This window comes from Betta splendens, chromosome 24, assembly GCF_900634795.4.
Source record: "Betta splendens chromosome 24, fBetSpl5.4, whole genome shotgun sequence".
Taxonomy (NCBI): domain Eukaryota; kingdom Metazoa; phylum Chordata; class Actinopteri; order Anabantiformes; family Osphronemidae; genus Betta; species Betta splendens.
The window spans coordinates 11,814,014-11,829,046 of NC_040901.2; the positions used below are offsets into that span (position 1 = coordinate 11,814,014).

General features: G+C 48.7%; 1 protein-coding gene across 2 annotated transcripts in view; it reads right to left on the bottom strand.

The window, feature by feature from the left end:
* man1a1 (mannosidase, alpha, class 1A, member 1) overlaps positions 1–15,033 on the bottom strand; it is a 60,619-nt gene that overhangs the window by 15,181 nt on the left and 30,405 nt on the right. For both annotated transcript variants that reach the window (XM_029140888.3, XM_029140889.3), the window contains exon 4: positions 11,407–11,487. In XM_029140888.3, coding sequence (XP_028996721.1) covers positions 11,407–11,487 — 81 coding nt within the window. The remainder of the gene's footprint in view (positions 1–11,406; positions 11,488–15,033) is intronic.

A 15,033-nucleotide genomic window follows, 5' to 3' on the forward strand; every position in this document is an offset into this window, starting at 1 on the left:
TCCAGCAACCTGCAAACAAGCTCTAATCAGGAAGTGAGTTATGAAGTAAGTGGTGAACACACACGGCGCCTACTGCTGATGTCATTAGGAAACAGTGATGCTGATAATTATATTTCACACCTGGACGCTTCTGACACACTGTCTATCAGAGGAACAAGCTGCTGCTGCTGCTGCTGCCGCTCAGACCTCAGCATGTGGACAGATCAGCTGTGGAGTCACCAACGCATGACAGCGAGGCCGCGTCCCAACACCGGAGCTCTGCTGAGGACCACCTGTCCTCCACCGGCTTCAGAGATACGTCAAGAAATGTGAACATCTTCGTGACTATCAGTCTCCCTGTGAAGTCAATTGCTGCTCAGGCTCCAGGCTAATGTCATGCATTTTGATTCAATATAAATGTTACATTAGACTGAACACAAAGCTCTTACGCGTAAGTGAGAGGCTCCCCACAGGCAGCTTTGAAGTGTTGTTCTTATTAGAGGGAGAAGCATTTGGATGTTGGGTCTCAATAGTCTAACACGGGTTTTAGCTTGTTTTACACCCTTTGCCTGATGGGAAAGAAAACAATAGTTGACAGGCAAGAGACAATTTACTCCCACAACAAGTACAGGTGATCATTCAGGTGGCTCGGCTTCACACTGTAACTTAACATCGAGGTCAAACATCTGCTTCTAAAAGAAGCATGTGTGTCTGGTTGCTCCAACAGCTGCAGCCTCCACACAGGATCATATTGATTCCAAACATCAGCTGGAGTCCAGACGAACGGGAGACGCGGCCCCTGAAAGGCAGCGTGGGGCATTTACTGTGCAAAGTGAGCACATCAGATACGTCAATACGGCTTTTACACAAGACCGAGACCGGCTCCCACCACTGTCAACACCCAGATCTGTCAATGATGGGCGTCGTCAATACTACAGCGGTTCAGAAAAATTAGGTAATTAGGATTAACCTGGTTTATGAGTGTGTTCAGACAATGAAGTCTCCAGCTCCGCTTCTGTGCGTGTGTGTGCGTGCGCACGTGCGCTCGCTCCACACGTATGATTGTGTGGTGCTCCACAGGGAGTCCACTTGGACAGCTCCTAACCAAGACGAATCACCCGTCCAGCCTCTGGGTGACCAGCAGGCCCAGTGGGACACGCGGCCCAGATTACAGCCCGTCTGTGGGGACGCAGTTGTCCACTCAGCCGACACCTCCTCCTGCTGGGTCCTGACACACTGCCCCGCTTTCCCTCCACCACCCTCTCCTCCTCATTTCACTCGCACCAGCAGTCACTTCTGCAAAGCCGTTAAAACTTCATTTGCGCTTCTTCCTCCTGCTTGTCTTTGTCTCATCAACCTTTCTAATTCCTCCATCCACAAAATCCATCTTTTCTCCATCTTAATCTCCTTCAAGTCTCGAGTAGAACAGCTTAGGCACACATGGCCGTTCAACAAGCCTTTAAAGACTGTTTAGTCACATGGAAAAGCAGAAATTCTGCAATTCTTCTCAGCTTTTTTTCTCAAATGTCTCTGAATTTTGACTGTAGTCTCAGAATAAATGATGTTGAGTGTGTCTTCAGCAGAAAACGGGTCATACTGTACGCTGCTACTGTACCAAAGGAGCCTTTAACCCGCTGTGAGCACCTCCAGGACTAACTCTTTGGATGCTGAATGTTTATAGCAGGGATTAAGACCTAATAAAACAATGTTTATGGTAATAAAATATGAATTACAGCAGCATTAGATATAAACTGTTTTGGTGCAACTTGAGATGCAGCTGCATGAACTGCAGTAGATGCTAAAGAAGGAGCGCTAACGGGATCTCCAAAACTTCACTTCATATATGTTTGAGGCTCGTAGCTTCAGGCTTCTTTACTGAGCACAGCTGTCACCGCTGGAGCATTGTGGGTAGTGAATGTGTCAGGTCCTGCCAAAGAAGAGGAACCTTTGAAATATAAAAAAAGAAAATGCTCGTTACTTGTAAAATGTGATGTCCTTAAATATGTAATGCTTCAATAAAGGGCGTCTCCGAATATGTGAGATGTCCTGAGATCCGTAAACGAATCGAATCCAACACGCTGGCCTTCAATTTAGTTAGTCTCTATTTATTGTTTATTACAAGTGCAGAATTCATCATGCATTTCATTCCTTTCGATTTCCAGCCGTGTAATAAAAGGGTCCTGAAGTGTGAGATTTCACTTCACGAATTAATGAATCCGTGTTGGCAAAACTGAATGATGAGTGCAGACTAAATGTGGAAACAGTAAGTGAGGGTCCGGGCGTGTGGGTGTCGGCTGAATGAGGCCAGTGTGGATGCTGCTGCCCTGACAGCTGCACTGGAGAGCAAGGGGAACACACACACACACACACACACACACACACACACACACACACACACACACACACACACACACACACACACACACACACACACACACACACACACACACACACACACACACACACACACACACACACACACACACACACACACACAGCAGTCTGAGGAGGTGACAGCCTTCAGCGGCAGAAGCCTGCTGTTGTGTGAATGCTCGCGCTTGTCCTCCTCTCCACTCCCCGTCAGTCTCTCTCTGGGTTTAATTACTTGCTCCAGGAAGAGAGAAAACATGGGAAGACGCTTGGCAGGAAAATAAACATCGATTTGAAGAGACGAATTAGTAATAATTAAAACAAAGCACATGGGAAGAGAGGAGAGAGAAAGCGGAGGAAGAAGACGGAGAAATAATAAAACCAAGCGGGAGGAGGAAGAGTGTGATCACACACACACACACACACACACACACACACACACACACACACACACACACACACACACACACACACACACACACACACACACACACACACACACACACACACACACACACACACACAGATCTAAACAGTGGGCAGCAGTTGGCCTCGCAGGACTCTGTAGATGTGTGGGTGTGTTATTATGAGCAGGTAATACAGCAAACATGCGACGCTGAGACTGAAATACCTGCCAGCGCCAGAAACAAAACCTACAGAGACGCCTCCAATTAGACGCAGGTAGGAAGCTGCAAACAGGAAGCGGAGAGAGGAAACATGCCGGTCACATCACAGACAGAGCAGAATGCTGAACAAAGCTTTACTGGAATAGAAAAGCATCATCTCCTCACTTTGTCCTACTCTATTCTCTGACTGAGCAGCAGGAGTAAGCGTGGCTGCAAAATGCTAACGCTGCTGAGGCATAAAAACACGTCCCAGCAGGGAATATTTACCCGGTGACGGCTTTACGCCTCCACCTACTGTACGTCTCAATAACATGGAAATAAGGTAAGGCTAAGGCTCAGCACGGGCCGCGCTGCAGTCCAGACACTCTGCACCGCTTCCTCTGAGGTCACCGTGGCGTTAAAGACGCGGGACTTCTCCACAATATTCCTCCCAACAATAGCTTTTAACGTCCAAAACAATTAAACTGTGACTTGCCTTCAACCAGCGCAGAGTGCTGCAGGTGAAGCCGTGTGAATGCTAATGAGGCCGGATGGGAAAATACAAAGAGAGGGGACATGGACTCCTGCGAGACTGGGGTGTTTGAGCAGCGGCCACCTGTCAGACGTGATAAAACACACGCACACGCTCACACAGACACGCTATGACACACACAGACACACACACACGCACGCACGCGCACGCACGCACGCACGCGCTCACACACACACACGCTCTCACACACACACACGCTCACACACACACACACACGCTCACACACACACACACACGCTCACACACACACACACACACACACACACGCTCACACACACACACACGCTCACACACACACACACACGCTCACACACACACACACACGCTCACACACACACACACACGCTCACACACACACACACACGCTCACACACACACACGCTCACACACACACACGCTCACACACACACACACACACACACACACACACACACACACACACACACACACACACACACAGGTGAGCGGGAAGACGGACCGCTGGCCACAGTGTGTGCTCTCAGTCTAAAATCAATTAAACGCCGCCGCTGAAGAGTAATTGGAGAAAAAACAACACATGACACGACATCACAACAGAATGACGGGACATGAAAGGCTGAATCGATGTCAAAAGGCCGCTCCTGCTCCTGCTCCTGCACCGGACAAAGCGACGCGTTTTACCTCGACCGCATGTTTCCACCTGAAGGAATATTCAGACAAGCGTTCAGTGGAAGTAAATGAGGCTGACAGTCAAGGTGTCAGCAGTGATGCTTCTAAATGAGGCCTCCATGAACGCTTTATTAACAGCGGCTCCACCGAGCACCAGGCGCTTCTGACCTCCTGCTCAAACCTCGTCTCCTCTGAGACTCTTGACTCGAGAGCTGGAGACAGAAAGCGCTTTGTCCCGGTCACAACAGCGCGCGTCCAGCGCCGCTCCCTGAATCCGTGCATCAGCTGCTGATGCTCCCTCGCGTCGCGGCCCGTGCTGACTCGGCAAACGCCCGGCAGTCGGCTCTTTTGACGGCGCCGCTATGGAAATGAAGACGCAGGCAGAGGATTTACATGCAAAATTGCGGCCGCGGTGGGAAAGCTACAGGTGAGGAGGCGTGTTCGGACAATGCCGCAGAGCAGAATGTGCAAGGTGAGCATCCAGCAGAGTCTGATTCATCAAAACGATTACTTATCGCGTCCGCCGCCTTTCAGCGGGCGAGTCAGCGCACAATAACGGGAGCCGCCCGCGCCGTGGAGCGATAACGCTGCGCCGTCAGGAGAGGCGGAGGTCCACAAAGACAGCATCACGCCAGCGTTCAGATTAAAAGCAGAGGAACGCAGCCGCTGCTCCGACGGCGTCGGACCGAAGGCCTCGCGTCCACGTTGCTTCATGCCCGACATTTAGCTGCAGCTCATGTATCTCCAGTGCCACTTGTGATTGGATTTTTCGGCTTCCCTGCTCATATCTGATTTTATCAGTAGGGAAAAAAATTCAATTGCTTACAAACTACACCGCATTCCACACAGGACTCGGCACCGAGGGCCGGGAGCGTGTGGAGATTGCTGATGGGTCAGGGCCACCGAGTCAAAGCCTCTGAGGGGACACAGATACACACACAGCATTTAAGACCCACAATGACCACAAAGAGATGCAGCATGAGGAAACCAGACTACTGTTGGTGTCTATGTGGCTCTAGATGCCTTTCAGCACCTTGTTTGGAACAGAGAGAAATGTTTCAGGGGAAAAAAAAAATCAACCTTTTGGAGCCAGAGACAAAACAACACTTGTAATCAGAGTGAAGTGAACAACGGCTGGAGAGGAAAGTGAAGTGTCATTCAAACGTCCCAGAGGAGAGTGAGTGTTGTCAGAGAACAAGCCTGGGCCGGAGCCCTGGCCGGATGTGATCCAGAGGAAAATGTCAAATATTCCCCTGAACACAAGGCCAAAGACTGTAAACAGCCTGACCCGACTCCCAGCGGCGAAGCTAAACAGAGCAAACTGGTGTCAGGGCTCCAGAAACACAGCCGGGCCTCCACGTCCGGCCGCCTGCTGACGGGTTGGAGCATCTTATGACATGAGGACGAACCAGAACCATCGACGCGCTTTAGGGTTCCTGATTATTATAATGTGCAGAGCTGATGGTCGAGTAACAGGAAGTGAGGCTGAGAATCACCAGCAAAGACCTTTAAGCCAGTGTGTTAAACAAAGCTACCTGTCAAACTGAAGATGCTCAGATCCCACACACACACACACACACACACACACACACACACACACACACACACACACACACACACACACACACACGCATGCCCCGAAAAGAGGCCGCGTGAACCAGAAACGGTCGCAGGCAGCCTGCGAGACAGCTGATGCAACCGGACTGTAAGGTACCGACAGCCGGTACGAAGCTGATGCTGAGAACAGCGCCGCGGGGAACGACGCGTTCACGCGCTGCGATGAGAACGAGGCCACGAGGGCCGAGCTGGGCCGAGCTGGGCCGAGCTGGGCCGAGCTGGGCCGAGCTGGGCCGAGTCAGCGTGGACCTGAGGACGTGCGTGTCAGAATGGAGGTCAGGGAGCAAAGACTTCACATAAACAGACAGGCTACAGACAGAAGCATCCTCTGACCCGACGCCTGTTTACTGAACTGGTTCATCGGTTTCATTATCGGTGGTTGGAGCAGGTGGTGTAAAACAAATAAAGGTGTGAACCCGCAGCAACCAGAGAGAAAACTGCATTATTACAGAGAAGAATCCTACACAACTAAACAAACACAGGCCCAGGTTTCTCAGTGCAGAAGAAGCTCAGTCACACTCCCGCCGTACGTCCTGGCCGCGTTGTTCTGCACCTAAAGCCGTGCAGAGGTTCTAAGTCATTCCCAGTCTGCACCAGACAGAACGGAAAGTGTTCAGATCAATACTTTCTTAATCAGAGTATTTGTTCAAAGCGTCCTGAAATGCTGAGAGGCTGGAGGGTGAAGCTGAAACATTAGGCCGCTCCATCTGAAGTCAGTGTTACATGGGCGACAAGGCTGACCAAGCTAAACCCAATGCAACACATGCAAAGGCACAGATTAGAACATAAAACAAACGGGCGGACGATGACAGGGAACACGCTGGCGAAGAGAGACGGAGCTGAACAATAGCGAAGCCCGAGTCGACTGCTAATCTGTGATTAGATAGTGGCTCCGTCTGATAATACTCAAATGAGAGCGAATCCAGAGACTTCCACTTCCCGTCACTCAGAGCGCTGTGTGTGTGTGTGTGTGTGTGTGTGTAGGGGGCACATTAACAAGGCAAATAGCTCCTCCGCCTTATCGTCTTTCCAGGGGAAGCGATAAGGTCCGGTGAGAGCTGGTGTCGGAAGCAGCCGGCTCCCTTCAGGCCGCTCCACTGGGACTGAAACAAAGCTGCAGCGGCCTCGGGGACGCCGAGGCTTCCAGCCGCCGCCTGCTGCAGGTCCGCCGGGCGCCGCCGGGACCGGTTCATGTAGAAACTACTTTATTAACGGCCGGGGGGACACGTCTCACCCTGCTGCAGTCACGGACTCACCCACAGCCCGGCCCACGGCACCGACCGACCCGAGCACCTAATCCTGCACTGAGCTGCTGAGCTCAGGGCCCAACACGCTGCGTCCTGGGTCCACATCCACAGGACAGAGGAAACACGCATTCCACTTCATATGTGTGCCTGCAGTTCACTGGAATCCACCAAACCTGTTATTCTCAGCAGCGTCACACTGCTGGAACCTCTGTGTGGGTTGTTCCAGTAACAGCCAATGAAGACGCGTAGCGGCGTCATGGTTAAAAGCTGCCGTACGTTCACGAGCGCGGCCTCAGACGTCGCTCCCCCGATTCAGACCAGTGTGGCAGGTTGTTCGGCGTGCGCCGACACGCGTGGGCACCCGGCGACAGATGAGGCGTGTTCCACCCTGCTCTGCACAGGGCGCGTCCTGGTTCCTGGTCCGACCGGGCCGTTTGCTGGAACCGCACGCACGCACGTATGCGGTGACGCAGACAAATGCATTTGCAGACGGCAGCCACGTGTGACCCAACCAATCCCCCGTCAGGCAGCGTGGCCGCAGGCTGGTGTGATGCAAGTGTGTACTAATAGAGGCCCGTGTGTGTGTGTGTGTGTGTGTCCGTGTGTGTGTCCGTGTGTGTGTCCGTGTGTGTGTGTTTACAGGCCCGGTGTGCTGCCTGCTCGGTGGCTAATCCCATTAGCTCAGACTGAGGAGGAACAGCAGGTGGACGCTGACGTGGACAATGAGATTAAGTGCAATTTGAGGTTCATAGCAGTCACAGCTAAACATTCTCCACTATGCTGCATCATAGATACAAATGTAGATAAATGGTCCTGAGCTCAGTCCAGTGACGACTATGTGAAACTAAACTGAAGCACAAACCTGCTCTTACGCAACACTGTCAACGTCTGGAGCTGAAGAACTTTTACCTGATGACGTCTGCCATCGCAGCTGCCCGACGCGACTCCTCCCCCTCCTCACATCTGCAGCCCCGCTCCCTCCTCCTCTGAAAGATTAGACCGCTCTCACAGGAGATTAAGATGAATATCCAGAAAAGTCATCGTCCGCGCCCGGCCAAACAACCTTTATGTGGCCGCAGCAGGAGGCGGACGACCTCCGGTAGAGCCGATCTTCTCACAGAGTGACTGGGACCAGGAGCACCACTGCGTCACTGTGTGTTTAAGCTGAGCTCCAGGTCAGAGCCGTGAGGCCTCGACGTCAGGGAGCGAGTCTGAACAAGAACCTGGTTCCACACAACATCAGTTACGCTTGTATTCTGCTCCGGCATATGAGCAGTGAACACAAAGGCTGACGCACTCACACTGCTGCTGCTCGACGAAACGCCCACCAATCAATGACTCTTCATCTACACAGCCTGAGGTGAAGGTGGTTTTTAAAGCTCCCCTCATCTTCCCATAAAGCTCAGCATCACTTCCCTGCTTCTCGTCTTCGCTTTGACCGCTGACAGCTGTTTGTTACCTTCTCAAACTCTCAGCTACGACACCCTCGGCCTCTCAGCGGCCACTGCACGTGGCGCCTCCTGGGCTCGAAGCGCGTTTTTCTAACAACCATTCAACCGGAAGCGGAGTCAGGGGCTCTGACGCATCCCTCTGTATCACGGGCCTTTGTTGCAGGTACGGGAGGAGGGAAAGGCTGCACACAGGTCTGCAAACAAACTTCAGGTCACCTCGGCCGCATTTCCTCAGGCAGCGTGAAGGACAGAAGCCTCCGGGGGGGAATCGCACGGCACCAAACATGAAGAACGCTGTCATTTGAGCAAATTGGATCAAAAATGTTGTGTGAGCATTTACATAAGAACACAGACAAACACAGACCCGGATGAATGAGGCATCAGAGACACATCTACATAAAAGCCTGATCTCTGCTCCGACACCTCTGTGAATAATACAACTGTTTAACATTTACACAAGACGCCCCCATTTGGTGGATGCTTTCAAGTCCAAGTGACACACAGTGACACGCGTCTATTTATAGCGACGGGTCCCAGTGGGAAAAAGTGCCTTTAACTATCCAGAGACGCAGAGCCAAAACGAGAGGCACCGAGCGGCCGCCTCCCTCATCCAGTCACTGCACAAGGAGGCGGCTCGGTTCTGACGGGGGCCCGGTTGGAGCGCTGCTCTTTGTTCGCGCGTGTGGGTCCCAAACTCAGACAGTCGAGTGTCTCTTTGAGCCGAGTCCCACAGAATCAATGTATGTTGATATGAGTGATTGTCCCCTTTTCTCCACCCAGACAGATGCTGTACCTACACTCACTTACACGGCTTCCCTCTCTCTCTGCTTCAGTTTCCGTTTCGGTGCCAGGCCGCATTACTCTTTATGTCCCAGAGAAAATTGCTTCACTAGATCATCTGTTTTTCTCAACACAGCACTTTAGCTTTTTTGCAAACGCGCCACCTCAAGATTTAGTTACTACGAAGGAAAGCTTAATGTCTGTGTGGGTACAAGTACAACTGGGTTTGATGTATTTGAGGTTCGCCTAATTACAATGTGATGGTTGCTGATTGGGTGTAATTGGAGCCAAATGAGGCAAAACGGAGCATTTTTCATCATGTCAGGCAACAAGTCAGTTCCTAAATTAAAAAAATAAATCCTGAGTTGGAGGTTTTTACTGAGCCCCTTTCAGCTACAATACAAGCGAACTCTGTGGTAAAGTTCCTTAGGAACATACAGTTTTCTGTTTTAATGCCAACTCCTCAAGAAGATTATTATACCACTAGAAAAAGATGCTGTTTTGGGCATTTCAGCCTCTGTGTGGATACGTCAGTGTGCTGTATAAAGCAATGCGTTCAGTTATTTGTAGCCACCGTGTCTCAGTGATCTGTAATTGTAAATGTACGTCTGTAATTTGATTCTGTAGCCAAGTATAAAGGAAAAGATTAATGCTCACTGGACTGCAGATCAGACAGCGCTGAGCTCTGTGAATATACTGGACTTGGAGAAAGCAAGTGGGAAAAGCCGCCTGGTTTTGCTGCAATTTAATCAAACGCTGAACATAAAGTCTTTCGATAAAATAGAAAAGTCTGGCAACAGGACCCAGAAGTTATTTGTGCTGTTGGTGCCTCGGAACAACAAGCCCGTGCCAACGGAAGTCAGTCAGGCTGATCTGCGCTGTGGTCCAGTGGGAAGCAAATACAGCCCTCGCACATCCCTGCCAAGTGCAAATGAAGCAACAGAACCATCAGAATCCGTATATATCAGCTGATAATGGCCGGGCAGGGAGTCTAAATGTCGGGACCTTAAGCCTGTAAGAAACCTGTGCTCTGGTTCTCCACTGACGGGACTTTGGTTCTAATCCGGGCTGTTTTGCAGGATGAGCGGCGCAGCTGGGACACTCATTCCTGGATTAGATTTCATCAGCAGCCTCATCATTGTTGGCGACTATAATGAGTCTAGAATAATGCTGTGGAAGGGACAAAAAGCTCAATCTTGTGAACGGATACAACAGAAAGTTGCATCGGCTCATTGACTAAATGACTCAAGGTTTATTGTGTTTGCCGCAGTTCCATGATGTAGGTATCACATCAACACTTCATCATCCGCTTTAGCTTGGGCTGCTTGCTCATTTTTGTCATTGCTAATCCTTCATTTCTGTTTCCTAGCGGGCTCCTTCCTACTTCTCCCCAGCAGATGAGGCTTCCTGCTGCCATCTGTGTGCAGCCAGGAGCGCTAAAAGCCTGCTCGTAGGGCGCATGCAGTCAGTACCAGCTGTACATTTATTGATCAAATTTTCATCAAAGGCCCAGGCCTCTTTGAGTCGGAGCCAGGCCAGGACTGAGCGCTGCTGCTCCTTCTGCCACTGCGGTTTAATCCTCTCCACTCTCCGTTTGCCCCGTCGTCTCAGGGTTGGACGGCTGAAGACACACAAAGCGTGAGCTGCAGCCGACCAGCGTTCAGCTGGTGGATTTTACCATCAACGAGCTGTTCCAGGCAGCGGGAAAGCGTTTATGTTGTTCATTTTTAGTGAAATCATTATAGTTCAAATGCTTTCTGTGTGTGTAACAGCTTCATCCATTTCCAGTGTTTCTGGACCCGGAGGATGTTGAGCGCATTACAAATGCCACAGCTCCAGTGGTAGTGTTTCAGTCCAACAACAGCCATTTAGTGCTGCAGCCAGCGTTCACTCAGCCTGTCCATCAGCAGCCATCACTCCTCCAAGGCCACCTAACAGCAACCCTCCACCTGCTCTGACCCGCAGCTGGGCATGACTGGAATACAGGACGAGCTGAAGGCGTCTCAGAGGGAACGAATGGAGGCAGCAGCGACAGAGAACAGATGAGGAGTCGCTGCTGCACTGGTCCTGGAGATCATCACTTTAGATCTCTGTTCAATGCTCATGGCAGAGGTGCGGTTAGAAAGCACCACGGGACGCTTCCCTTTGTTTCTTACCTCTTTCCCAGACAGGTAGTAGGCCGACAGCAGACCTCCAACAAACCGGATGTTCACCTCAAACACAGAAATCTCTGCATTCTGCAGCAGAAACAGAGGGAAACAAACATGAGATCAAGATCACACAAAAAAACTACTACACATTTTTCCTCCTTCTAAAAGTGACTTAAGCATCAAATCTCAACAGAGGGATGTTTCTGGGCTCTTAGTTGGCCTCAAGGAGGATTAGACCAAGGAGGCTTTTCACAGTGCACAAATATATTTTAGGATTGAAGCAGCCAAGAGGTGGTGAGGAATAAACAAGCTTCTTGAGAAAGGCAAATGTAAATAAACGTTTTATTCAAGAGCTGTAGAGAAAATGATCGATTCTCACATTCAACAACATTTTCACATGTTTAATTCAAGTTCATGAGCTCTTATTCATACCACACCTGGTTATTATATGTATTATTCCATATGAAATATTTATTATTATTTGTGCAGAGGACACATCACACTGTAGTGACTTTACCAGCAACATCTAGATAACAAAACCACCTCAAAAGCATCTGAACACACAATGTGCTATTTCTGGACCCAATGAGACGAACTCTAACAGGACTGTGAATGTGTAAAGCCATTTGTCTCCGCAGCAGAACAATGCAAGGCTGATTCTTCCTCTGCCTGTCTCTCAATTTTATGAAAAGATTCCTGAGTCAGATGAAGTTTGCGTTTGACAGACAGCTCTCATAAGTCACTGCTGTCGGCCAGTGATAGACTGGGACAATAGACCCTTTCCAGGGGAAAATGAAAAAAATAATGCGGCAGACAAAATGTTTTCTGTCATTTTTATTCTAAGTCTGGGTGACGGATTGGCTAGTTCCACTCAGTAGCTAATTTGTCCCAATTAAAATGGAATAATTACCTCAACGGTGCACAGGCAGCTGGAATGTGAAAAGACTGTAGATGTATTATTCCCTTTTACTGCCTGCTTTCTATAATCTGTACAGTTTTATGAGACCTAAATGACAAAGCCATAGTTGTACACGAAGAAACCACAGTCCTGCCCAAAATAATGTAACGACAGGCCCGATTCAGGTTTAGATGGGCTGATGAGTAGAAGACAAACACCATTTATTACGTTACGGTCCAAAAACATATTGTTTTGTCCTAATGCAGGCAGATTGTGTTTACAACATGCGCACGTAGAAAAATAAGAACTGAAAACCCACAGAACCCGGCTTCGCATCACTGCTTTGACGTGAATTTAAAGAGTCTTTGACATGTATGAAAACCTATTAAGCTTGGACACAGTGGGATGAGAGCAGTAAACAATTACTTTGCTTCTCGCACTAAACCGCTTCGTCCCATGCAAATGTAAAAACGAAAGCATCGAATCCTTAATGATTGAAGACTTTCATTACATTTACAGCGCCCTGCAGCAACGGGGGAACGTGTAATTGTCTGCTTTGTACCGTTGGACGGTAGTCAGCGTTGACAGGTAAGGAGTGAAGGGTCCTGATGTAGCAGGACTCAGGCATTAACAGAACACAGTGCTCCTGAACATGGTTCTAATTAAAGGCTGCAGTCAAATGAATCCATTCTCCAACTCAAATGCTCTATCTCGCAGTATTCATAGTTTATTACAGAAGCGGTGCTAGGCTTCTTTCCTGTCGTTCATCCTGATTCTGGGGTCAGTCAATTATTTTCCAGGTGTGATGTAGCGTCGAGAGGATATAAAGTGTCAGTCTAACACCGCAGCTCCTTAAACAAAAGACGCAGAGAGGAAGCAGAACAGGTTTGATCTGGAGGCTGCTGCTGTCGTTTTACCATGTGGCGCGTGTGCTGACAACTCAAAGCCACCGAGAACCTTTGTACTTCGCTCGGTAACAGCTGTTTTTTAAAGACAGCAAGTATACTGTATCCAGCTCTCCCATCTGTTACTCAAACAACTTCCAGTCTCTTTTCCGTTTCCAGAGCGTTTAAAAATACCTCAAACTCAAGGTGACGACGCTTTCACTTTAAAAGGCTCAGCTTAGAGCTCAGTCGCAGCATTTTAAACTAAGCTTCTCCCAGAATGTATGTATATGTAAATGTCCTTTCCTGGATTATTCTACTCAAATCTCTAACAGATAATAGTTCAATGATGAAACATTAGCCCCCATTTCGGGCTTTGCTGGATAAACCTGATGTTTTCAGCCCTCCAGCATTACAATAACAGCTCACCAGATCCTTCCCCTGTAAATCATGCTGCATCAATGGTAGCCTTGCTGCAGCAAATGAACAGAGCTCACCAGAAAACAATGGGGCTCCTGCTGTTTGAGTGACAGGGAAATCATAAATAAGGCAAGATTATGCAGCAGTGGCACCGGAAATCCAGGTGTGGCAAAAAATTCACGCGAGAATGAAAGGACGTGTGATGCTGAAAATCCACGGTTCTAAGTGAAACCATGATTAACTACAGGGTGTGACGATGCCATCACATCAGACAGATGGACAGGCTTTGTTCTTCGTGTCGGACTGAACGCGATCACACCAATATCTGGGAACATGGACACAAAAGGAAAGTAGAAAAGTGTTTTTCCGTTTCCCCCTGATGTGAGATGTTAACAGGGACGTCGTCGTAATGAGGAAGCTCCCACAATAAGAGCAGACATCAAAGAGGGTTTGCTTTAGTACCAACATACTGTACTGTACTTATACCCACATCGTTAAGCTCAGTCTGCCACATATTACAGCTGAAAACATACATCGCCTCCTCACTCGTTAAGACTACTCTTTAATGCTCAGATTACAAACTGTAGTGGTTTTGTAACTGACCCATTTATTCAGAGAGACAGGATAAAAACAAGGTTCTATTAACGTTGGAATTAAATAAGTCTTGACCTAAATTAATAAATTTTTCAAAATATACTACAACACAATAAGCTATCCCCCAGTACAGGCATAAATAGATGGCACTGTGTTCTAATACTACTGTAATGTATTACTGGTAGTACACAAGAAGCCGTGTTATTCTCTGATCCTGAATAGTGATGTTTTTCTCCACAGAATACATGTAAGTTGGAAGCAGAAGCTGTTTTCTCTCCTGTGTGTGTGTAACATCCAGAGATATGTTCCTGACAAACGGATTTGGCTGAAGCTCAGCAGACAGGTGGTGATCTAGATTTGGGACGTCCGCCAGTGGATTAATGTCTTCTATTGTTATTTGTTGCATTCAAGTGTTGCTGGGAAAACCTGGCATCAACTTAGTCAATTAGCGAACATCACGGCTTTCAGCTTTGACAGAAATTATGTTTTCATTCTCTAATTGCCGCTGCTGGATGCCTGAAATGTCTCAGTGTACTGATGAATTAGAAACTTTATAATAAACATAAACAATAGGAAAGTTCTGAGCTCTGTATTAACTAGGGACCAAGGGAAATGAAAGTCTGTCTCTAATATAAGTCTGCTCCAAATAAAAGCCTGTTTTCTCTGCCACGGACATAAATAAAGGCCGTGTCCACTTTGTGAAAACGTGCAGGATGTAATGAAAGCGTGAGCAGATTCCTCCTTGTTATTGCCCCAACACTTGCAGGCGATGAAATGTTCCCTCCTTCACATTTTAACCCTTATTAACCTGAGCATTTTAATGATGATGCTAAATGG